Source organism: Coregonus lavaretus (genome assembly GCF_964263955.1).
Source record: "Coregonus lavaretus genome assembly, chromosome: 20".
NCBI lineage: Eukaryota > Metazoa > Chordata > Actinopteri > Salmoniformes > Salmonidae > Coregonus > Coregonus lavaretus.
The window spans coordinates 24,513,455-24,540,061 of NC_140007.1; the positions used below are offsets into that span (position 1 = coordinate 24,513,455).

The following is a 26,607-nucleotide window of genomic DNA, read 5'->3' on the forward strand; positions in this document are numbered from 1 at the left end:
AATACAACAGACACAAACAGGATGATCACTATAGGTCAGTGCTATCCGGTATCTTTGTGATGTCCCTACCACATTGAAGTTGAAATTGTTAAGGGTATGGACGTCCCAAGGATTCCGGATAGCACTGACCCCATCACAATATGCAAACTGTGTTAAATTCAAATTAGTTGCACACAACCACCAGATGACACTAGCAACACCCATTCAAATAAATAGACCATGTGGTTTGCCATGGAGGGAACACCAGTACACAAGAAGGTTGTCTTAAATAATCGTTACATTTAGCAGGGGCCATCACCATAAAACATAACATCTCAGATTGTTCAGTCAGTCTTCAGACCCTCCTTGATAAGGTTGAGCTCATAGCACAGTGTCTCGTAGCGATAAGCCATACGGATCTGGGCGACATTGGTCTTGCGTATGTCATTGCCCTCAGGGCCCTCCTTCAGATAGTCGGGACCCAGGAAGTGAGTCTTCTCCTGTAGAAAGAAACCAAGGCAACACGTTTTGGTGCTGATGATATTATGATGGCAATTAGCCATGGCAGTCTATTACAGTGCTGTCATCCAACTAGTCTATACTATGATTGAACTCATACTTTCATGTAGATTGTAATGTATCAAAATGTTAGAAAAGCAAGAGTTTAGCCATGAATCATAATCTGTCCTGTCTTTGTGTAAAATATTAATGCTTCAGGCCTTACACAGTGTGGCTAAATTGTGGGTCTATGAGGTAGTATATTGTCTATCCTGTTTGTCGTCTGTTGGGTTTGTTACCTCAGCAGACAGGCTGCTCTGCAGCACACTGTTCCTGGAGATCTCACACATGTCACAGGTGCTGAGCTTGAACACCTGGGCTGCAATGGCGTACTCCTCCATCAGGGGCTCCTGAGGACACACAGCCAGAGCAGAGTAAGCTTGGCGTCTTGCTTACTCTCTATAACTGATTTAGGATCAGCTTAACATTAGCCGTTACCATTTTGAACTGAATGGAACCTTGGGCCAGTTGATTGGCGCATAATGCACCAACATTAACCAAGAGAGCACCAAAACAGGTAAATATCTTTCTAGACAACACACACACTACCAGACGGGCTCCCAGTCTGGCCTCACCCTGGTGTAGTGGAACTGCATGGGGTCATCAGTGGACAGGGAGACGATCAGGCCCTTCTTGAGGAACTCCAGAAGAGGATTCTTGGCATACTCCAGGAAGAGACTGTTGTTGCTGAGTGGAGACATGGCAATGGGAATCTGGGCCAGGAAGTAAAGGTACTGCAGCACAGGGCTCTGTTGAGTGGGAGGGTTAGATACAAACGTCAACATTAGGACCACAGGAGTTAGTTGTGTAATGTGTTTAGGTTTTGATAGTGCCAAAGAAACAGAGGAGGCCATTGTTTGGAGAGGCTACGGACCTTCTTGAGATTGAGGCCGTGAGAGATGTTGTCAGCGGTCATGAAGGAGGCCAGCAGATGGGTGACGGCTCCAGCCTCTCCACAGTGGGGCCTGAACTGGAAGGTGTTCATTCCCCTAGCCCTAGAAAGCAAACACAAAACAAACAATTTTAGGAGTGTATCATGTTTGAATTTTACTTTTCATGCAACAATTTCTTGAAGGACATGTGGATTCCCACTGGGCACAGACGTCAATTCAACGTCTATTCCACGTTGGTTCAACCAGTGTGTGCCCAGTGGGTTGTGATTTGACATGCGATACTCACTTGCGGAGATGGTTGATCATAGTGATGTTGGCATACATGTAGTAGATGTAGTAAGTGTAGGAGGGGTTCTTGACAATGTCCCACTCCTCTGGTTTGGGGCTCTTGGTGCAGAACATGTGACCACTGTGCTTGGACTCGTCATCCACACTGTCAAAACCTGTCACCTACAGAGCGGAGGAAGATGGAGAACAAAGAGATTGCCTTGATATTCAATGCATTATCTTCATATATCATACCAAACTATTCTTTTTAATAAAGTGATTGAAAATGTAAAAAACATTCTGATAACATTTCCATCAAGGCTGGAGAACAATCATGAATTATGACATTTGAGTGAACTACCCCTTGAAAGTATCAATTTAAAGATGCACTATGCAGAAATCACTCTGCCTTTCCTGGTTGCTAGTTTGCCTAATTTCAGTTGATGTGACAAAACAAGCAAGTACAGTGTAGAAAATCATTGTAACATCTAAAACGCTGTGAAATATATTTTCCATAACCAGAAATATTGTACTTTCAGCTGTTTGAAGCTGATGTACAAAACCGAAAGTAAAAGACGCAAAAACAAAACTTGAGAACAGGAAGCACAGAAATAGCTCACATAGAACAGATCTACTACTTCTTAGACTTGCTTTAAATGAGAATGACAGATCTATAACACACATTTCTATGTGAATTTGGTCGGGTCGCACAAAAGGTTGCATATTGCAACTTTAAAAAGTAAACCTCCTTCATCCATGGTCCCTCATTCCAGTCTCACTCACATGCTTGAGGAAGATGCTGAGCTCAGGGTTAGCGTGGGGTTCGATGGTGGCCTGGAAAACAGGCAGGAAGATGTTCTCCAGCATCTTTCCAAAGTGGGGCACAAAGTTCCTGCCTCTGAAGACGTCACTGAGGTGGCAGTACAGAGAATGAGCGGTTAGTAGTTTACAAACATGACATGCCATTGTAATAAACGTGTTCTTCAGACATTATTCTAAATGTACGAATATCATTATTTAGAGAGCCATTTAAAAAGAGATTCTGTTTGTTTGTTTTTACTTGGAGGGCCAACATGACGCCCATAAAATAGTATAATTTTATACTGAGTTTGCCAAACTTGCCAAAGGGTGCAAAAAGGGTAGGGCACATTCACTGAAGAACAGAGAGATAGAACTTACTAGATCCTGGGCACTTGAATCATCCACTTGAGTTGAGGGGAGAAGACTCTGTGCTTGTTGAACCAGCCGGAGAGCTTGGTCCACTCGTTAGGGTTGCAGCCATAGATGGAGAGACGGGGCTCTGCATATTGGTACCTGGCATCCTCCAGATCAGAGGCCACTTCCTGGGTGCGAAAAATATAGAATTAGCTGGTTGTAATCAAGCGGTGTTTACAAAAGTGACACTAGCTAAGCAATCGCTGAGTCTAACCTTAATGATCCTGGCGAAGTACTCTCCATCGATGTGGTTCTCTGTCTTCATGTAGAGGTCACGCAGCTCGCTGGCTCCCACAGGGTTGTACTTGGCATTGAACTTGTCAAAACGCTGAAAGGTTTGTCTGCCCTTAAGAGAAAAGAAAGAGAGAGAAGCATGTAAGACCAAGGAATGTACACTTTGGCAATGGAAAAAGTAACAAAATAATAGTTTCACCATATGCAGCTTACTATGTAAGCATTCTACGGCTTCTGCCAAGAGGTCTGGACCTTTATGACACAGGAAATAGTAGCGCACTTGCCCTGTGGCCACAGGACTGCTTTCCCCCCTTTGATTGCTAAACTAGCTAGCGGTATGACTCACAGCATGCACATCCAGGGAATCGACAGTGAGGTCATAGGGGTGCAGGTTGAGGTTGGCGAACAGCTCCTTCATGGTCACATCTTTGCCCTTGACGTTTTGCACTACACGGTCAGCGTCCACCTGGTAAGACTTCTTGATGAAACGCAGGAGGTGCTTCTGGTTCATGCAGGCAGCTGCATGGATGTGGGTGTCTACCTACAACAGCACACACAGGAGTTGAGAGAAAAAATTGTTATGAGTTACTACCCACTAAGCATTTACCGTCAGCGACGTCTTTTTTTGGTCCTGTCTGGACCCGCTGTCTTTTTTTGGTGCAGTCCGGACCGGCCTTGATTTCAACATCCTAGGACAGTTATTTTTGGTCCAGACCGGACAAAATCTGAACCAATCATAGACATCTATATTTGGTTCAGTTTTGGTCCGGACCGGACGTAACTTTTCTTTTTTTTTTTTTTTTTTTTGTCATTTAGCAGACGCTCTTATCCAGAGCGACTTACAGGAGCAATTAGGGTTAAGTGCCTTGCTCAAGGGCACATCAACAGATTTTTCACCTAGTTGGCTTGGGGATTAGAACCAGCGACCTTTCGGTTACTGGCAAAACGCTCTTAACCACTAAGCTACCTGCCGCCCCGGCAATACTTGGCCCAAACATAGACATCTATGTTTGGTTCAGATTTTGTCTGGTCTGGACCGACCCTGATTTCAACGTCCACACGCGTCCGGTCCTGACCGGCCTATATTTGTCCCAAAAATATCTATAATTAGGTGTGCTTGCTGAAGCCAAGCACAACTCTAGATTTCTTACATAGTCTTATTATTATTATTTGATTTCTTTGGGTCACCCTAGCGCTTAAACGTTGTACACTATTAACACAAAACCAACTTCCAAATGTGCAGACTGTCCCAATTTAGATTGCTTGAGAAAATATTTTTGAGAGCATTTATACTTTTTTTACTACAATAATATTTAAATGAGCTCCCAATGCAATTCAATGGCAGAAAAGGGCCATAAACTTCAATGGTAAAATAACCTAACATTCTACACCTATCTCCTCTTTCACCATTTAAGTTATCAACACCAAACCAACGTTGAGATGTTCAGACTGACCCTACTTAGATTGCTTATATACAGATTTTTGATACTATTTATACTTTTTGAATTATAACGATTTAAAATGTGCAATATTTACATTAGTCAATGGCGACCATGAGAGATAAATACAGTGCCTTCAGAAAGTATTCATACTCCTTGACTTATTCAACATTTTGTGTTACAGCCTGAATTCAAAATTGATTAAACAGATTTTTTTTCTGACCCAGCTACACACAATACCCCACATTTTTGCAAATTTCTTGGAATTGAAATCACATTTACGTAAGTATTCACACCCCTTTGTATATGACACTCCAATTTTCGTTGGTCATCCTTAAGATGCCACTACAACTTGATTGGAGTCCACCTGTGGCCAATTCAATTGTTTGGACATGATTTAGAAAGAAACACACCTGTCTATATAAGGCCCCACAGTTGACAGTACATGTTAGAGCAGAAACTATACCATGAAGTCCACGGAACTGTCCGTAGATCTCCAAGATAGAATTGTAATGAGGCATATATCTGGGGAAGGGTATAAAACAATTTCTAGAGTGTTGAAAGTTTCCAAGAACACAGTGGTCTTCATAATTGGGAAATGGAAAAAATATGGAACTACCTAGACTCGGCCTAGAGCTGGCCATCCGACCAAACTGAGCAACTGGGCAAGAACGACCTTGGTCAGGGAGTAGGGCTGTGGCGGTCATTAAATGTTGCATCTCCTGGCTTCCATGCATAGCCTACAAGCCACTAATGCAGACCTTTGGAACATCTACATCTACAAGTCTAATAAATCCATGTAAAATAGCCTACACCTTCACAATAAATCCATTAAATAAATCCAGGCTCTGCTGTAGCCGGCTGCAACCGGGAGACCAATGGGGTGGCGCACAATTGGCCCAGCGTTGTCCAGGGTAGGGGAGGGAATGGCAGGCAGGGAGGTAGCTCAGTTGATAGAGCATGGCGTTAGCAACGCCAGGGTTGTGGGTTCGTTTCCCACGGGGGGCCAGTATGAAAATAATAATGTATGCACTAACTGCAAGTCGCTCTGGATAAGAGCGTCAGCTAAATGACGTAAATAGAAACAAGAGAAAACGCAACTCCTCGACGGATACAGATGATTTATGCTTTTCACCACTGGGACTGGTAAGTGTGGAAAGTGATCTGTTGAAGTCGATAAATGGCATACTAGAGTTGGTCAGTAAGGATTTAAAAGAGTTGAAAGCGAGTCTTGAAATGAGTGACGAAAAAGCTGCGATAATGGAGAAAGATACAAAAACGCTAAAAGGGACAGTCACTAAGATAGAAACGGATGTTAAGGAACTTAAAAGGGAGAACAGCTTTCTGAGAGAAGCCTTACTAGACATACAGACTAGATCTATGAGAGGAAATCTAGTACCTACGGTATCCAAGAAAAAGAAGGAGAGGTTACCGAAAAAATTGTGAAGGACTTTTGTCTTACAGCGCTTCAAATCCCACTCGATGCTGTCGATAAAATCCAACTCCAACATGTACACCGTTTCAGACAAAGAGGACAGAGATATGAGCGTCCAATCATTGCCAAATTTGCTTTCTTTAAGGATAAAGTAATGGTTAAAAGCCTAGCTAAAATACTTGCTGGCACGAAAATAGGCATGAATGATCAGTTCCCGAGGGAGATTGCAGAACGGCACAAAGTTCTGTACCCAATCTTCAAGGAATATAAATTAAAAGGGAAGCGTGTTGCTCTCGTAGTTGATAAACTGTATATTGACAACCAAATGTTCCGCGACACAAATAATACTCCATGGCTATTCTGAAAGTTCTAATAGAGGAGTCGAATAATGGAACACCCAATACTAGCCATGGTAGGGATTGTAATAATAAAACACCATTGGGGTGCCAGAGCAGCGAACAGTTTTGACTGGGCTGAGCGGGAACTGTGCTTCCGCAGAGGTAGGGGGGCCAGCAGGCCAGAGGTGGATGAACGCAATGCCCTCGTTTGGGTGTAGAGACTGATCAGAGCCTGAAGGTACGGAGGTGCCGTTCCCCTCACAGCTCCGTAGGCAAGCACCATGGTCTTGTAGCAGATGCGAGCTTCAACTGGAAGCCAGTGGAGCGTGCGGAGGAGCGGGGTGACGTGAGAGAACTTGGGAAGGTTGAACACCAGACGGGCTGCAGCGTTCTGGATGAGTTGTAGGGGTTTAATGGCACAGGCAGGGAGCCCAGCCAACAGTGAGTTGCAGTAATCCAGACGGGAGATGACAAGTGCCTGGATTAGGACCTGTGCCGCTTCCTGTGTAAGGTAGGGTCATACTCTGCGAATGTTGTAGAGCATGAACCTACAGGATCGGGTCACCGCTTTGATGTTAGCGGAGAACAACAGGGTGTTGTCCAGGGTCACGCCAAGGTTCTTTGCACTCTGGGAGGAGGACACAACGGAGCGGGCAGTATTGGTATATCTATTTATTATGGCCATCGAAATGTTAGATATTAAAATCAGATCCAGCAATAAAATCAAGGGATTAGAAATCCAGGGCTTAAAAACAAAGGTGTAATTGTACGCTGATGTTTTATTTTAAATCCACAACTTTAATCCCTCCACAGCCTCAGAGGATATATATACACATTTTCTAACCTCTCTGGATTACAACCAAATTATGATAAATGTACTATATTAGTATTGGATAACAAAAAATACAGTTTTTACATTACCATGTAGTTTACCAATAAAATGGTCTGATGGTGATGTGGATATGCTCGGAATACATATCCCAAATGAAATAAATGATCTCACTCCAATAAATTCTAATAGAAAGTTAGCAAAAATAGATAAGATCTTGCTACCATGGAACGGTAAATACCTGTCTATTTGTGGTTAAATCACCCTGATTAACTCTTTAGTATTATCCCAGTTTACCTATTTGCCTATGGTCTTGCATACGCCAAGCGAACAGTTTCTTAAATTATATGAGAAAAAAATATTCCATTTTATTTGGAACGGCAAGCCAGACAAAATTAAACGGGCCTATTTATATAATGAACATGAATTCGGAGGACAGAAATGATTAAATATTGAAGCATTAGACCTATAACTAAAAGCTTCAGTCATACAAAAGTTATTCTTACAGTGTATATATATATATATATATATATATATATATATATATACATACACACACACACACACACACACAGGGAGGGAAAAAAGTATTTGATCCCCTGCTGATTTTGTACGTTTGCCCACTGACAAAGAAATGATCAGTCTATAATCTTAATGGTAGGTTTATTTGAACAGTGAGAGACAGAATAACAACAAAAAAATCCAGAAAAACGCATGTCAAAAATGTTATAAATTGATTTGCATTTTAATGAGGGAAATAAGTATTTGAGTATTCCATGCAAGATCTCACCTCGTGGAGTTGCAATGAACATGAGAACGGTGAGGAATCAGCCCAGAACTACACGGGAGGATCTTCTCAATGATCTCAAGGCAGCTGGGACCATAGTCACCAAGAAAACAATTGATAACACACTACGCCGTGAAGGACTGAAATCCTGCAGCGCCCGCAAGGTCCCCCTGCTCATATACAGGGCCGTCTGAAGTTGGCCAATGAACATCTGAATGATTCAGAGGAGAACTGGGTGAAAGTGTTGTGGTCAGATGAGACCAAAATTGAGCTCTTTGGCATCAACTCAACTCGCCGTGTTTGGAGGAGGAGTAATGCTGCCTATGACCCCAAGAACACCATCCCCACCGTCAAACATGGAGGTGGAAACATTATGCTTTGGGGGTGTTTTTCTGCTAAGGGGACAGGACAACTTCACCGCATCAAAGGGACGATGGACGGGGCCATGTACCGTCAAATATTGGGTGAGAACAGCATGACAATGACCCAAAACACATGGCCAAGGCAACAAAGGAGTGGCTCAAGAAGAAGCACAGTAAGGTCCTGGAGTGGCCTAGCCAGTCTCCAGGCCTTAATCCCATAGAAGATCTGTGGAGGGAGCTGAAGGTTTGAGTTGCCAAACGTCAGCCTCGTAACCTTAATGACTTGGAGAAGATCTGCAAAGAGGAGTGGAACAATATCCCTCCTGAGATGTGTGCAAACCTGGTGGCCAACTACAAGAAACATCTGACCTCTGTGATTGCCAACAAGGGTTTTGCCACCAAGTACTAAGTCATGTTTTGCAGAGGGGTCAAATACTTATTTCCCTCATTAAAATGCAAATCAATTTATAACATTTTTGACATTTTTTCTGGATTTTGTTGTTGTTATTCTGTCTCTCACTGTTCAAATAAACCTACCATTAAAATTATAGACTGATCATATCTTTGTCAGTGTGCAAACGTACAAAATCAGCAGGGGATCAAATACTTCTTTCCCTCACTGTATATATATATACATACATATATATATATATACACACATACATACATACATACATACATACATACATACATACATACAGTGAGGGAAAAAAGTATTTGATCTCCTGCTGATTTTGTACGTTGAGAAGTTAAAGAAACAGGTCCTCCTATATGCTTAATTTAGAGTTATGCTGCATGACCAAAAGTATGTGGACACCTGCTCATTGAACATCTCATTCCAAAATCATGGGCATTAATATGAAGTTGGTCCCCCCTTTGCTGCTACAACAGCCTCCACTCTTCTGGGAAGGCTTTCTACTAGATGTTGGAACATTGCTGCGGGTACTTGCTTCCATTCAGCCACAAGAGCATTAGTGAGGTCGGGCACTGTTGAGTGATTAGGCCTGGCTCACAGTCGGCGTTCCAATTCATCCCAAAGGTGTTCGATGGAGTTGAGGTCAGGGCTCTCTGCAGGCCAGTCAAGTTCTTCCACACTGATCTCGACAAACCATTTCTGTATGGACCTCGCTTTGTGCACAGGGGCATTGTCATGCTGAAACAGGAAAGGGCCTTCCCCAAACTGTTGCCACAAAGTTGGAAGCACAGAATCGTCTAGAATGTCATTGTATGCTGTAGCGTAGGACTGGGCGGTATACCATATTTTATGATATACCGGTATTGATGCACGGACCGGTTTGGGTTTTTACTTTACCTTCTATAAAACTATTTGAGTGTTTGGTTTGTTAAATGTGATCCTTTTTTTTATTTTTTTATTTCACCTTTATTTAACCAGGTAAGCCAGTTGAGAGCAAGTTCTCATTTACAGCTGCGATCTGGCCAAGATAAAATAAAGCAGTGCGATAACACAGAGTTACATATGGGGTAAAACAAAACATAAAGTCAAAAAATACAACAGAAAATATATATACAGTGTGTGCAAATTTAGCAAGTTATGGAGGTAAGGCAATAAATAGGCTATAGTGCAATACGCCGTGTGTAACATCAATTTTTATAGTTTACTTTGCTATTTGAGTAATCTCTCTCCGCGCTCTCTCTCCATGCCGCTTTCCACACAGACCTAGCCCTGCCCGTCAGTCAAGGAGAGAATTTGTTATACTGAGTCAGAGCAAACGTAACTAGCTATACAGCCTGATAATATCAGTGATGGTGTAGACCAGGACTAACCCTGTTCCTGGAGAGCTACTGTCCTGTAGGTTTTTGCTCCAACCCTAATCTAGCACACCTGATTCTAATAATTAGTAGGTTGATAAAATGAATCAGGTTAGTAATACCTGGGGTTGGAGCGAAAACCTACAGGAGGGTAGCTCTCCAGGAACAGGGTTGGTCAACCCTGTTGTAGACCTACATCTGCATGTTATTTGTAGAACAGTATCTTCTAAAACAAAGAGAAATACATGAAGGAATAATATGTCAGCTACATGAAGTAGCTAAGAGAAAACATTCAATATAGCGAAAGATTATAGGGTCCTCTAGGAAACACTTGTCAACACTTTGGTTCCTACCCTATCACAATAACTCCTCCCTCCATGTCAAACTGTATTCAAAGTGCCCACTATTACATTCTAGCTATAGAATTTGATTCCAACAGTTCACCCAAGTGTTTTGCTCTAAATCAAAAGTCAAATCGCAATAGCAACATTGTTAACAATAATTTGTTCAAAAACATACAATTCCATCAGTCTAATTATTATTTTTTTATACAATGAAACATGAAAAACAAAAACATCCCCAGACCATTATTCCTCATCCACCAAACTTTACAGTTGGCACTATGCATTGGGGCAGGTAGCGTTCTCCTGGCATCCGCCAAACCCAGATTCGTCCGTCAGACTGCCAGATGGTGTAGCGTGATTCATTACTCCCGAGAACGCGTTTCCACTGCTCCAGAGTCCAATGGCGGCGAGCTTTACACCAATTCAGCCAACGCTTGGCATTGCGCATGGGGATCTTAGGCTTGTGTGTGTCTGCTCGGCCATGGAAACCCATTTCATGAAGCTCCCGACAAACAGTTATTGTGCTGACATTGCTCCCAGAGTCAGTTTGGTACTCGGTAGTGAGTGTTGCAACCGAGGACAGACGATTTTTGCGCGCTACGCGCTTCAACACTCATCGGTCCCATTCTGTGAGCTTGTGTAGCATACCACTTCACAATTACAGGACTTACAGTTGACCGGGGCAGCTCTAGCAGGGCAGAAATTTGATGAACTGACTTGTCGGAAATTGGCATCCTATGAATACAGAACGGCGCCGGAGGGGATGGCTGCCGTTTTAAGGGCTCCTAACCAATTGTGCTATTTTGTGTGTTTTTTTCACGTTTGTAACTTATTTTGTACATAATGTTTCTGCCACCGTCTCTTATGACCGAAAATAGCTTCTGGATATCAGAACAGCGATTACTCACCTCGAACTGGATGAAGATTTTTTCTTTAATGAGTCGGACGCGAAATATTTACTGCTGCTACCAGACCAGGCCCAAATCCCCGTCATTCGCATGAATAGGAGACGCCGATACAGGAGACGCAGATCCGGGTACCTTGTGAGAATTCGTCGGTGAGTGGGTAACCCACCTCTACCATCCGTCCTAATGGCCAACGTGCAATCATTGGAGAATAAACTGGATGAGCTCCGTTCGAGACTATCCTACCAACAGGACATTAAAAACTGGAATATCTTATGTTTCACCGAGTTGTGGCTGAACGACGACATGGATAATATACAGTTGGCTGGGTTTTCCGTGCATCGGCAAGGCAGAACAGCTACCTCCGGTAAGACGAGGGGTGGTGGTCTGTGTCTATTTGTCAATAACAGCTGGTGCGCGAAATCTAATATTAAAGAAGTCTCAAGGTTTTGCTCGCCTGAGGTAGAGTACCTCATGATAAGCTGTAGACCACACTATTTACCAAGAGAGTTTTCTTCTATTTTTTTCGTAGCTGTCTATTTACTACCACAAATCGATGCTGGCACTAAGACCACACTCAAAAAGCTGTATGAGCCATAAGCAAACAAGAAAATGCTCATCCAGAGGTGGTGCTCCTAGTGGCCGGGGACTTTAATGCAGGAAAACTTAAATCCGTTTTACCTAATTTCTACCAGCATGTAACATATGCAACCAGAGGGAGAACAAACTCTAGAGCCCCTTTACTCCACACACAGAGACGCATACAAAGCTCTCCCTCGCCCTCCATTTGGAAAATCTGACCATAATTCTATCCTCCTGATTCCTGCTTACAAGCAAAAACTAAAGCAGGAAGTACCAGTGACTCGCTCAATACGGAAGTGGTCAGATGACGCAGATGTTAAGCTACAGGACTGTTTTGCTAGCACAGACTAGAATATGTTCTGGGATACATCCGATGGCATTGAGGAGTATACCACATCAGTCACCAGCTTCATCAATAAGTGCATCGATGACGTCATCACCACAGTGACCACAGTACATACCCCAACCAGAAGGCATGGATTATAGGCAAAATCCGCACTGAGCTAAAAGGTTGAGCAGCCGCTTTCAAGGAGCGGGACTCTAACCCGGACGCTTATAAGAAATCCTGCTATAACCTCTGACGAACCATCAAACAGGCAAAGCGTCAATACAGGACTGAGATTGAATCCTACTACACCGGCTCTGATGCTCGTCGGATGTGGTAAGGCTTGCAAACTATTAAGGACTACAAAGGGAAGCCCAACCGCGAGCTGCCCAGTGAACCGAGCCTACCAGATGAGCTAAATTACTTCTATGCACGCTAGGCAAGCAACACTGAAACATGCATGAGAGCACCTGCTGTTCTGGACAACTGTGTGATCACACTCTCCGTAGCCGATGTGAGTAAGAACTTTAAACAGGTCAACATTCACAAGGCCGCAGGGCCAGACGGTTTACCAGGACGTGTACTCCGAGCATGCGCTGACCAACTGGCAAGTGTCTTCACTGACATTTTCAACATGTCCCTGACTGAGTCTGTAATACCTACATGTTTCAAGCAGACCACCATAGCCCCTGTGCCCAAGAACGCCAAGGTAACCTGCCTAAATGACTACCGACCCGTAGCACTCACGTCTGTAGACATGAAGTACTATGAAAGGCTAGTCATGGCTCACATCAACACCATCATCCCAGAAACCCTAGACCCACTCCAATGCGCATACCACCCTAACAGATCCACAGATTACACCATCTCTATTGCACTCCACACTGCCCTTTCCCACCTGGACAAAAGAAACACCTATGTGAGAATGCTGTTCATTGACTACAGCTCAGCGTTCAACACCATAGTGCCTTCAAAGCTCATTACTAAGCTAGGGATAAAACACCTCCCTCTGCAACTGGATCCTGGACTTCCTGACGGGCCACCCACAGGTGGTAAGGGTAGGCAACAAAAAAAACCTGCCACGCTGATCCTCAACATGGGGGCCCCTCAGGGGTTCGTGCTTAATCCCCTCCTGTACTCCCTTTTCACCCACTATTGAGTGGCCAAGCACGACTCCAACACCATCATTAAGTTTGCCGATGACACAACAGTGGTAGGCCTGATCACCGACAACGATGAGACAGCCTATAGGGAGGAGGTCAGAGACCTGGCAATGTGGTGCCAGGACAACAACCTCTCCCTCAACGTGATCAAGACAAAGGAGATGATCGTGGACTACAGGAAAAGAAGGGCCGAACACACCCCCATCCACATCGACGGGGCTGTAGTGGAGCAGGTCGAGAGCTTCAAGTTCCTTGGTGTCCACATCACCAACAAACTATCAAGGTCCAAACACACCAGGACAGTCATGAAGAGGGCACGACAACGCCTATTCCCCCTCAGGAGACTGAAAAGATTTGGCATGGGTCTTCAGATCCTCAAAAGGTTATACAGCTGCACCATCGAGAGCATCCTGACTGGTTGCATCACTGCCTGGTATGGCAACTGCTCGGCCTCCGACCACAAGGCACTACAGAGGGTAGTGCGTACGGCCCAGTACATCACTGGGGCCAAGCTTCCTGCCATCCAGGACCTCCATACCAGGCGGTGTCAGAGGAAGGCCCTACAAATTGTCAAAGACTCCAGGCATCTTAGTCATAGACTATTCTCTCTGCTACCGCACGGCAAGCGGTAGCAGAGCATAAGGTCTAGGTCCAAAAGGCTACTTAATAACTTCTACCCCCAAGCCATAAGACTGCTGAACAGCTAATCAAATGGCTACCCCGACTATTTGCATTTACCCCCCCCCTCCACCTTTTTTTAACGCTTGACTAACCTGTACCCCCGCACATTGACTCAGTACCGGTACCCCCTGTATATAGCCTCGTTATTGTTATTTTATTGTGTTACGTTTTTTTACTTTAGTTTATTTAGTAAATATTTTCTTGACTCTAGTAATAAAGTACTATTTTATCTAAAGCCCATATACGTCTTTTGTATTCACAAATATAAGGTATTTGTTGAAAGGAGAGACTTTATTTTGTCATTTTGTCATAGCTGTAATTTTTATCAATTAAATGAAACTAGTTTACAGGGTGAGGATTGCCCATTACAGGCAGTTATTTTGAGTGTTGCTATCATGTTAAATGTGCTCTGTGATTGATTGTCTAGGGCCCTGCTTTTGTGCGTAAATGGAGGCACTGTGCTTTTACCGGTATTTCCAGCATTATCCACTAGTTGCTGTAGGTAGAAAATCCTATGAAATACTCTGTAATTGACACAAGCTGTCTCCAATCAATCAATCAATCAATGTCTGGTTGTGCGTGTGTGTTTGGCAGGGGGATTGCCTGAGCCATGGGAGGCGAACCTCTATGAATCTTAAATCCTATTTGTAGATCAGTGATTATACAACTCACTTTGCTCAAGCTGATCCTATCTAACAGACTCAGAAGTTGTATCAATTAGGGGCAGTTAAAGGGGAGAGTCAATTAAATCAACCATGGAAGTCTACTGTAGAAAATTAGTTGGGTAACCCTGACCAGGACTCGAACCCGGGTCCAGTGACTGTCAAGCCAACACTTTAAGAGGTCTTAAGAGGCTAATAACAGGCTAATAAGCTAGGCTAATGCTAATATGTTTTGTAAGGCGGTAGCTATCTACCTTCCTGCAGTTGTAGAAGTCCCTGTGGGGGTTCAGCTTCAGCTCCTTCAGCTCCTCCATCTCGTTCAGCATCTCATGCACATTGAACTTGGACATGAGGAACTTCAGACGACGGTGAGTGTACGTCTTACTGCCACCCAGGAGAGACAAAAAGGACAAGCAAACATGTAATGTGGAACTTGTAAAGTTGTTAGACATTTCGTGGTGTGATATGTAGTCCATATGTTTGATTATTTGTTCCAGACCAGCACTAAGGCTGTGTTTACACCGGCAGCCCAATTCTGATCTTTTGCCCAATTATTGGCAAAAGAGCTGATCTGATTAGTCAAAAGACCAATTAGTGGAAAAGAAAAATCAAAATTGGTCTGCCTGTGTAAACGCAGCCTCACTCACTTGATTCAAATAATCATGGTGTTAAATTTAGATCAGAATTAGTTGAATCAGGTGTGTTAGAGCAGGGTTGGATCAAAAGCCAGTACATCCTGTAAATACATAGTGCTGTGACTCTGCTGTGTTGGAGTTGATCTCCCGTCGTGCAGTAGCTACAGAATTGTTAACGGGATATGTGATGCTCCATACACATTACAGCTTGGCTAATGGAAAGCCTTGCAAGGAATTTTTCAACTAACCTGTTCTTGGCAATACTTTCTTTGTTCTTGATTCGGTAAAAACTGTATCTTATACATGTCAGTGTCTAATTGGTTCTCTAAAACCAGAGAATATTCAGAAAGATATTAAATCCACGGTTTCCACCGAGAGGGGATTTCCCTCGCCATTTTAGCTGCCAGAGATCTTGCATTTCCCAACATCTTTGCAGGAACTAGTCATTTCAATGTGATGCGGCTGCAGCCACGTGTAGAAGTAGATGAGTGCGTCAAACAGTGTGACCAAAACAAAGATCTACACACATCCAAGAGGCATTTCACACTCGATCCAAAACGTGGATTTAATATATTTCTGAATAGTCTCTGTTTTTTGGAGAACCACCTGCAACTGGACACGGACATTTATAACATACACTTTTTACTGAATCAAGAACGAAGAAAGTATCGCCAAGAGCAGGTTAGTTGAAAAATTCCTTTCGAGGCTTTCCATTAGCCAAGCTGTAATGGGTATGGAGCATCACATATTCCGTTAACAATTCTGTAGCTAGTCGTGCAGTAAGACTCACGTTGGGCCCTGTGCAATCAGAGCGATGAGGAAGTTCATGTCGTCGATGAAGGTGATGTAGTCAGGGGCAGGCATGTTCTCAATGGGTTTGTGTTGGTCGGCCGCTGCCGCGTCTTTGTATGTATAAATGACACCGTCCTTCATACGGGCTACCCAGCTCAGGTTCTCAGGCAAGCACTTTGTGTTGAAGGGGTCCTCACCCTTCTTGGGTGGCGATGTGAAGACTGGCAAACAAAATCAATCAATCAATTAAATGTATTTATAAAGCCCTTTTTACATCAGCAGATGTCACAAAGTGCTATACAGGAAGCTGTTAGACACTTTCTTGGTAGTAATAGTCTGTCACGAAAACTACTGCATGCATATCCCAGACATGCCCTCTCTATTATGTTCACACTTGTCAGCCTAGTCTGCATACCTGGTTGCACTGTGTGTTCAGGCTTAAAGGGCTCTCCCTCAATTTCCCTCAGATACTGGGATGTGGTGAGGGGGAAGCGCTGGTAGGCCAGCCTCATGTACTTCTCTCTGATGGTCAGAGCACGGTACACACCCTTACAGGACACCTCAAAGTCATCCATGGTCACCTAAGAGTAGAGAGGGGAATTATGTAATAAGGGCCCTGTTCCAATGCATCCTTCCATCCCTCCATTCCTTGAAGTAATCACTGATCTAACACAAATTGATAATTGTCAGCAAGTCGTCAGTCGTTCACAACGGACCAAATTATTATGTAATATTGATAAGTGGGTTATGTAGTTGTGCTTAAGTTGGGAAAGTGAGCTACAAGCAGTTTGATAAGCAAGCTCCACCTCCTCCTTATGATTTCTCTCTGTAAGCCACATTCTTGAAACTTAAACCCAGACAACCTTTGCTGGGCTCCTAGTTTCCAGTCCAGAGGGATCTATTCCTGTGAAGAGGCTTCCCTACAGGAGGTCAATGCCCAGACCCAGAGACACATACTAGCCATAACGGTCAAGTTCACACCCAGGGGCATGGGCAGCCATGCTACTCCTCCAACATCCAGCTTAGTTTAACCCCTGTCAATAAGGACACTGCTCCACAACATGTAAACATGGTCAATGAGACTTCAATTAATTCTGCTGCTATTTGAGGAGGAGAGAGGGAAGTGGAGACATACATAATGTGTTATTTATGAGTTTATGAGCGAGGTCCATCCTGTTGGACCCCGCTGACATCTTGGACCAGGTCTCTCTTAATTTGATCTCCATATGACTAACCTGGATAAGAGAGAAACGTAGGCTACATAGCTAAGATATAATACCCCAGAGGCGTAGTCTCCAATGATGGCCACTCTCTGGAAGTCAGGCACTTCTAGGTAGGTTGGGGTGTCCAACAACACCTCCGCCACAGGGGCCAGCACCTTCCTGGCCTGGTTGCTCATGGACGAAGGTAAAGTCATGATGCGACACTTCTGCTGTCTCTTCTTACTGCAGAGGAAGAGGGGGAGGAGGGACAGACAAACAGTGGATTTAGTGGTAAGGCAAAGGATGCTACCATTGGTGGACAGTTCACATTAAGAAAAAAAAGATCTAGGAACTACTACCCACCGTTTGTCAGTATCTTCATCGGTGTGCAGATGGTGGGCCATTTCCTGTTGAAGGATGGGACAGTCATCTTGCACTTCAAACATGGAGATCTCATCGCGGACGCCCTCACCTTTGGTCTCAGATGCAAAGACTTTCTCCGCAAAGGCAAGCATGTGCTCATCGGTCTCTGGCAGAAACACATAGGTGTTACCCACCCTGCTTTTTCAAAGGTAGTTACTAAGTTGAAAATTTGCACTTTTCTTATGCCAAAAGCTATTAAAGTGCACTAAACAGGAAATTATGCAATGAAATGGACATCATGGAGCGTTGACCCGGAACAAGCACTGAACATGGAACAAGCTATCAGCAGCATAGATACAACAGGTGTGATAAAGCAAGCTAGGATGGTCAGATTCATCAGGATTGACATTATTGGTTGAAATTATCTTGTAAACAACAAGGTACTATCACAAAGGGAAACATTAGACATACCTTACTGCAACAGTTGAAAACAGACTCTCCAGCAGCGCATGCTTTGTGTGTATAAGACCAAGCAGAACTTGGTCCAACATCAACTCACAGCTCTCACCACTAGCCTGGGCTGTGAACACAAGGTTCCATGCACACAGAGCTACAGTAATCCAGCACAAAGATTAGCGCAAGACGACTCAGATAAACACTCAACAACTTGCTCCGCACTTACATCAAATATCTATAGTACAAACATGACAGCCTACTCGGGCCAAACTAGACAAGGAGGCTGTGATACTGTACAACTGCAGCACCTCTTGGCCTATCTTGTTCCTGGAGTCATAATGTCTCTGGACACAAGGCCCAGAAACCTCAAGCGCCATCGGACTGATCAATTCATTGATTCATGTTTTTTGTCTAGCATACACTGCTTTATTCTATTACAAATAAGTGATTGAATTAATGTTGACAGTCACAAGTTTCTACGGTGGGACATACAGTGCATATCATTCACCGCCTTGGATTTATTTCACATATTATTGCGTTTCAAAGTGGTATTAAAATGAATGCTGTCCTTTTTTGTCGATCATCTACACAAAACTCTGCAATGTAACAGTGGAAGAAAAATTTAACAAAAAATAATAAATTAATGAACAATTAAACACTAAAATATCTTGATTAGATAAGTATTCACCCCCCTGAGTCAATACATGTTAGAAACACCTTTGGCAGCAATCACAGCTGCGAGTCTTTTGGGGTAAGTCTCTTAGAGCTTTCCACACCTGGATTGTACAATATTTGCCCATTATTCTTTTCAAAATTCTTCAAGTTCTCCTAATTAATAACTTTACCATGCTCAAATGTATATTCAGTGTCTGCTTTTTTTTTTTACCCAGCTACCAATCGGCGCCTTTCTTTGCGAGGCACTGGAAATGCCCCCTGGTCTTTGTGGTTGAATCTGTGCTTGAAATACACTACTCGACTGAGGGACCTTGTATGTGTGGGGTGCAGAGATTGGGTGGTAATTCAAAAATCATGTTAACCCCTAATATTGCATACAGAGTCCATGCAACTTATTACATGATTTCTTAAGCAAATTATGACTCCTGAACGTATTTAGGCTTGCCATAACAAAAGGGGTGAATACTTATAAAACCAAAACATTAAAAAATTGTTATTATTAATTTGTAAAAATGTATAGAATTTTATTTTCACTTTGATATTGAGTTTTTTTTGTGTAGATCACAATTATATCCATTTCAATCCCACTTCGTAATGCAACAGAATGTGAAAAAATCCAAGGGGGTAAATACTTATGATATGCAGGGTCAGATTTCTGTTGGTATCTTCTTCTAACCCTTTATACTTACTTTGACCTGATCGTGCATTCCGCAGCAGGAGCAGAGGATTACCCAAAATGGAACAAAAGAAACAAAGACAAGTCATGTTAGGAATTAAATTAATGAGTTAGATGATCTTACCAAGGTATTACACATTAAAATGAATGAGCCACCCCTCCCTGGTCTGTTTGATTTGATCAAACAATAGAAAACCCTTTTCCCATTTAGAGATGACTTAAACATAATGATAGTCAATTGAGTTAGTTCATGAATGCGTTGATAAAATACTAACAATGAATCGCACCATGACTGACAGACATAAAATCAACTAGAGCATCGATGGATGTGTATTGAGGTTAAACATTCATCAATGCAAACAAGCATGAAATCACTTACTGTAGTAATTTCGTTCAATTGTCACTTCAACTGTCATGCACTCTCATGTAGGTCTACAGTGACTCAATGAGACAGGCTACCTTTTATTAATTTATTCCTTTACGTGTTCACTCTCACCTTATCCTTGGATGAAGAATAACATGTTTCTCTACTGTAGTTGCTTTTACTATAAGTAAGACGACCCAGAAAATGACCATTGTTCTACATTGTAAAGTGAACACTAAACAAATAAATAGATTGCACCCTCTTGTCTGCATGTCCATTGTATTCCACCACATTGTGGTGTGTTCCCTACAGGGAAATCACTGCATTGGAACACAGTGATCAAGGGGACTATGCCAACCTATCCCAATGCGATCCATGCATTTGAGATACTCCTGTGTTCCTATACCACTTCCCTGTCTCTCTCCATACTTACCCTCTCCCTCTGTGGAGTTATCATAATGTCCCAATCACATAGGGACAGTCCAGGTAGAAGGAAACAAACAAAAATATGTGTGGGTTATCTCAGAGGGGGAGAGCTAATGAAAAGATAGCAGGTTGGCTGCAGGCTAAATTATTATTATTATTTTTTTTTTATACAAAAACCTTTAAATGTAACATACCTAGCTAGCTAGAGTACAGAGACATGTGATATTACCTTTTTTCAATCCACAACAATTCAACATATACATTTTGTAACCATGTTGACTATGCAGGGCCTTTGTATATATTATGACTCGACCTAAACACAACCGACTATGACAACGGCCGCATAGGAGTTGTAGACAGTCTGGGAATGTTCCTGTGTTGTGTTTACGTTAGGCCCTGTGCATTCTCCAACCGCTGCACCCACTGTCACCCTTATCAAGCCAGCCAGCCAATGCCTCCTAGAGAGCAGCTGTCTGAACGAACTATTTTCTACCCCTTCAAAAAATGATTGCTGACATCAGTTAGTGATAACCCTCCCCCCAGACAGCAGGGCCCTCTTATGATTGGAATTACACTCAGGAACTCATTACAATAGTGATTCGGGAGCTGATAGAGATGATACAGTACTATTCAGTACCAGTATTACAAGAAAGCCATGGGCCAGCTGTTTGGCTAACATTAGCCTTAGTAGAAACATAACAAAACAAAAATAAACCTTCTGAATGGTGACACGGGTCTAGTGTTTCATTTACACAACATCATTCAGCATATTACAAAATGACCAACACTAAAAATGTTGATGAAATACAACATAAGTCCTGCCCAAATGTCCTGGGTTCTTCCATAATGACACTTGACCCAGCAGAGTTTACTGACAAGCTACAGCCATCAATCTCTAACTCTCTCAATTTCACTGCTCTGACGCAACCACTCAGCATATGCCTCATTCAATTTCTCCTCTACTCTCAATCTAAAAGGCAACACCAGTACAGGACATCACGTAACATCATGTATTATAGTACATCCACACACATGTTCAAGGTAACATAACAGGTCTTGGACAGAAATACTGGAACTGGGAAGACCAGAGAATGTGATCATGTGGACTGCTTGCTCATAAGTGGAGGTTCATATTATGCCTTAACAACTTCGTATTGGAACTGTATGCATCTTGCCAGCAAGGTGTTCGCATGGGCACGGGCCCCAGGGTCCCCAACCTCCAGGGATCCCTGACCCCGTTGGGGCCCACTGGAGTTCTGGAGACCCCCAGATAGCAAAATGTGTAGAATTTCAGTAAATTAGCTTTAAAACTTCAACATTTTCTCTCAGCCTCATGGCAAAATATGAACAAAAGCATGAGATGAGCTATAAAACAGCAAAACAAAAAGTGTAGAATTGCACTGGGTGTTTAGACACTAAAGACGTCAAGCAAATTCTCTGCCCATCAATAATAATGTCAGTGACATTGGCTGGCAGACAGACAACCAAATGGGTATGCCTCAATGGGTATGTATCACCTGAACAGTTGGTCTGGTCTGTGCCCATGCCACAAGACCTGGTGTGACTGCATCGGTAAATCAAAATACCAAAACTCTCTGATATTAAGACAAATTGAGATTAGGAACAGATTAGAAACTGTTACTGTTATCCTGTGTAAATCCTTAAAATTAACGTTTATGAACAGATTTTCTCAAATAAAAACAAAACGTGAGGGGATAAATCAGCAGAGGTAAGTGACTGAATCTTGCAAATGTGAGAAAGTCACCAACATATAATTTGTCTGACATTCACAATTAAATATGGGTGTTCCATTACAAAAAAAGCTGTGAAATAAATATAAACCCTGAAAGATTAAGATTGGATAGACAAATCATTGTACAGAAGACTATTACCAAAGAGCTACGTTTTCATATATAAAAAACTGCAATCTGAAAAACGGTTTATTGGCTATGGTTCTGCATGACAGAACCACTAACAATCTCAGGGCTGGGCATGGCTTGAGTGGGGCAGCAGTCTGTCTATACAAAGTCAGCGGCACCCACCAGACGACTCACCTGGCATATTGACTTTAGGCATGGTGATGGCTGTTCCCTTCCACAAACGTGCTCCCTGAGGACTAGCAAAGCAGGTCAGCTACAGGACTGGTGTAGCAGGGAAGTGTAGAGTCATCTGCCTCTCCAGTGCAATATGAAGCTGTGCCTGCACCATGTAACCAGAGCCCGCTGTGCCCACACTGGATACGCAAAAGAGGATCCTCTGTGCCCACTCTATTTTAAGTTTTAATATGAGGCCAGGTCTCCCTGACAAGTACACACAGAGGGATAGAGGGAGAGGGTCTGGTGTTATACAAGTCTGATAGCTGGTCAAGTTCAAGAGCACACACTTATTTTTCTGTTTCCAGAAGGGTGGTCGTGGTAACTGCGGGACAACGACTGGAAAATAATTATCTGGAAAACTAGATGGGCACTGAACAGTCTACACATGCATGTATACAATTAAACAATGTTTTATATTATAAATTATAAACTGGGGGGTTCGAGCCCTGAAGGCTGATTGGCTGACAGCCGTGGTATATCACACCGTATACAACGGGTATTTTTACTGCCCTAATTATGATGGTAAGCAGTTTATAATAGCAATAAGGCACCTCGGGGGTTTGTGGTAAATCAAATAAAATTGTATTCGCCACATGCGCCGAATACAACAGGTGTAGACCTTAGTGAAATGCTTACTTACAAGCCCTTAACCAACAATGCAGTTTTAAGAAAAGTGTTAAGTAACAAATTGATAAGTAAAAAATTAAAATAACATATGGCCAGTATACCACGGCTAAGGGCTGTGTCCAGGCACTCCGTGTTGCTTAGTCTCTAAGAACAGCCCTAGCCGTGGTATATTGGCCATATATCACACCCCCTCTGGCATTATTGCTTAAATATCTAGCAGTGTTCACAAATCATTGCAAAATGTATTCAGCAAAAGCTACTACAGTAGACTCATTTGTGGTGTCATTGTTAGCTGTGAAATAGTTCAGCTGAACACAAAAGGAGCATCAAATATCCAGCTGCTTCTGAAACAACAGTAGAGAACCTGCGTTGTCAAAGGAATCTACTTCTCCCTCAAAAGATCAGGCTCCAACGGCCTTTGAGCATGTGTACAGGGAAGGGCAGCTTTTTATTAGCCAAGAATAGCCAGGTTGCTGGTTGGAAATGTAAGAATGTATAAAAACGAACGAACACCAGACAAACCAAGCCTGAAAATCTGCATGGTCCAGAAAAAAGGATTTTGGCTGTGGAGTCTCCAACAACACTGACAAATTACTTACTCCATCTAGTCACAACCATGAAACCATGCGTTGTGACTGATTGTGTGGTCCTCTGTAGCTCAGCTGGTAGAGCACGGCGCTTGTAACGCCAAGGTAGTGGGTTCGATCCCCGGGACCACCCATACACAAAAAAAAATGTATGCACGCATGACTGTAAGTCGCTTTGGATAAAAGCGTCTGCTAAATGGCATATTATATTATATTATTATATGAAAGAGTAACCACTTGAGATCACATGATCTTATAAGTGTGTGTGGATCCATTTCCATCATGCAATGTTCCTGCTTTTCTTGCACTGCAAAATTGAAGTCCTCCACTCCCTGACAGGGCTAAGGTTAAAACATGTAAGAAAATGTTCACTGAGAAATAGGTACTGTAATCTCAAATATAAGATTTTCTCCTTTCTCCCACTTTCATGCTCTAAAGGGTGCCAAACTCAATTTTGCTAATAGGACTTCTGCTTGCTCAGGAAAATAAACCAAAGTAAAGTAAGCCAATCTGACTGAGATCCTTTAAGAATATATAAAGGACGTATTGATAATAAATAAAACATTCTGAAATGTCTTTTGATTAATCTTGAACAGCCAAGATACAACATAACTCCCAGTTTGGCAAAGAGGGGAAGCTCATGGAAGTTTTTCTATGACCTTTCTTTTGGTACACTTTTGAGACGGTACTGGGATAAAACTTGAAGCTAAGAACACACTGAACACCTAAGCCCATGCCCCAACCTCATACCCAATTCTCCAATGTCCCCCCGTGCTTGCTCAGACCAGCCATGAAGACACAACCAATCTATTTAGGGAATGCAATCCCAAATGTCAAAGCTCATTTCAGTGTGCAGCCAATTAAGGAAATCAAGTAAGAGAGATGGATAGAGAGGAGGGAGGTGGCCAGTGGGGGGCATTGGGTAGAGAGGAGGGAGGTGGCCAGTGGGGGGCATTGGGTAGAGAGGAGGGAGGTGGCCAGTGGGGGGCATTGGGTAGAGAGGAGGGAGGTGGCCAGTGGGGGGCATTGGGTAGAGAGGAGGGAGGTGGCCAGTGGGGGGCATTGGGTAGAGAGGAGGGAGGTGGCCAGTGGGGGGCATTGGGTAGAGAGGAGGGAGGTGGCCAGTGGGGGGCATTGGGTAGAGAGGAGGGAGGTGGCCAGTGGGGGGCATTGGGTAGAGAGGAGGGATGTGGCCAGTGGGGGGCATTGGGTAGAGAGGAGGGAGGTGGCCAGTGGGGGGCATTGGGTAGAGAGGAGGGAGGTGGCCAGTGGGGGGCATTGGGTAGAGAGGAGGGAGGTGGCCAGTGGGGGGCAATGGCACAGCAGTTTCCCTAAACTCTGAAAATGAATACCAGATCATTTGAAGGACTAATTCCTGGCCCTCTGACCACAACTGGTCATATTACAGAAGATTACCAATAACGATATGAGCTCTTTCCGCATTATTGCCAAAGTGATATAAAACTGCACTCTACATGTTATTGTGTCATTATCATAAATCACGGATGACATACACAATAAATCAATTTCTAGATGTAGGAAGGATCATTATCAAAGGAATATGGCATGACATTGCAAAAATAAGACTTTATACAAGAGAGCACAGCCTCATCGACTCCTTATGAACAAAGGTTTCCTGGAAATATGTTGTCCAAAATTATACATTCTTACCATAGGAGAGGAGTACCTGAAAAAAATCTATATTTCACATTTCCCATACAATTTTAAAGCTATAGCACCAAAGAGCCACACTAGCCTTTTCTCTAGTGGGTCACTTGGTGTCTAAGTTTCAAATCTCACATTTCCCCTTACCATTAACATATCTAGGGAGGAGGGACTGTCAGACTGAAGGAAAGTTTGACAACAGGTGTTCCACTTCCTTTTACTCCAGCAGTTTCCATCATGTACAGTGACTTCAGAGAGTATTCACACCCCATAACATTGTTCCAAATTTTGTGTTACAGCCTGAATAAATGTTTTATTAAATTGAGATTTTTTACACTGTACCCCATAATGTCAACGTGGAAACTCACCATGAGGCAAATGGTGACTTTAAAACAGTTAGAGTTTAATGGCTGTGATAGGATTAAACTGAAGATGGATCAACAACATTGTAGTTACTCAACAATACTAACCTAATTGACAGAGTGAAAAGGAGGAAGCCTGTACAGAATATAAATATTCCAAAACATGCATCTTATTTGCAAGAAGGCACTAAAGTAATACTGCAAAAAATGTGGCAAAGCAAATTGTTTTTTGGGGGGGAATACAACAAAAGTGTTATGTTTGGGGCAAATCCAATACAACACATTACTGAGTACCACACTCTATATCTTCAAGCATAGTAGTGGCTGCATCATGTTATGGGCATGCTTGTAATTGTTAAGGACTGGGGAGTTTTTCAGGATAAAAAAAACAACTGAATGGAGCTAAGCACAGGCAAAATCCTAGAGGAAAACCTGGTTCAGTCTGTTTTCCACTTGACACTGGGAGATTAATTCACCTTTGAGCAGGACAACCTAAAACACAAGGCCAAATCTACACTGGAATTGCTTACCAATAAGACAGTGAATGTTCCTGAGTGGCCGAGTTACAGTTCTGACTTAAATCTGCTTGAAAATCCATGGCAAGACCTGAAAATTGTTGTCTAGCAATGATCAACAATTTGACAGAGCTTGAAGAATTTTGAAAATAATAATGTTGCACATCCAGGTGTAGAAAGCTCTTAGAGACTTACCCAGGACTCACAGCTGTAATCGCTGCCAAGGGGGATTCTAACATGTATTGACTCAGGGGGTTGAATACTTATCTAAATCAAGGTATGTTTTTTGTTGTGTTTTTGCTTTTTTACAAATGTCAAATTTGACAGAGTATTGTGTAGATCATTGACAAAAAACGTACATTAAATCCAATTTAATCCCACTTTGTAACACAACAAAA

General features: G+C 42.8%; 1 protein-coding gene across 2 annotated transcripts; it reads right to left on the reverse strand.

The window, feature by feature from the left end:
- Positions 1 to 323: 323 nt before the first annotated feature.
- On the reverse strand, positions 324 to 22,433 carry LOC311147472 (AMP deaminase 1-like; the record flags this gene model as incomplete). 2 transcript variants are annotated; one of them, XM_084184183.1, is made up of 15 exons in its annotated part: positions 324 to 479; positions 777 to 887; positions 1,113 to 1,286; positions 1,412 to 1,532; positions 1,717 to 1,880; positions 2,481 to 2,607; positions 2,877 to 3,040; positions 3,127 to 3,258; positions 3,493 to 3,687; positions 15,023 to 15,152; positions 16,194 to 16,416; positions 16,611 to 16,776; positions 17,475 to 17,640; positions 17,761 to 17,926; positions 22,400 to 22,433. In XM_084184183.1, 15 exons carry the CDS (start codon positions 22,431 to 22,433, stop codon positions 324 to 326), a joined length of 2,229 nt encoding a protein of 742 aa, XP_084040309.1. The 2 variants fall into 2 exon arrangements, with proteins under 2 accessions (XP_084040309.1, XP_084040310.1); XM_084184184.1 differs by lacking the exon at positions 22,400 to 22,433 and having other exon boundaries at positions 17,475 to 17,576; positions 17,757 to 17,912.
- Between the last annotated feature and the right edge of the window lie 4,174 nt (positions 22,434 to 26,607).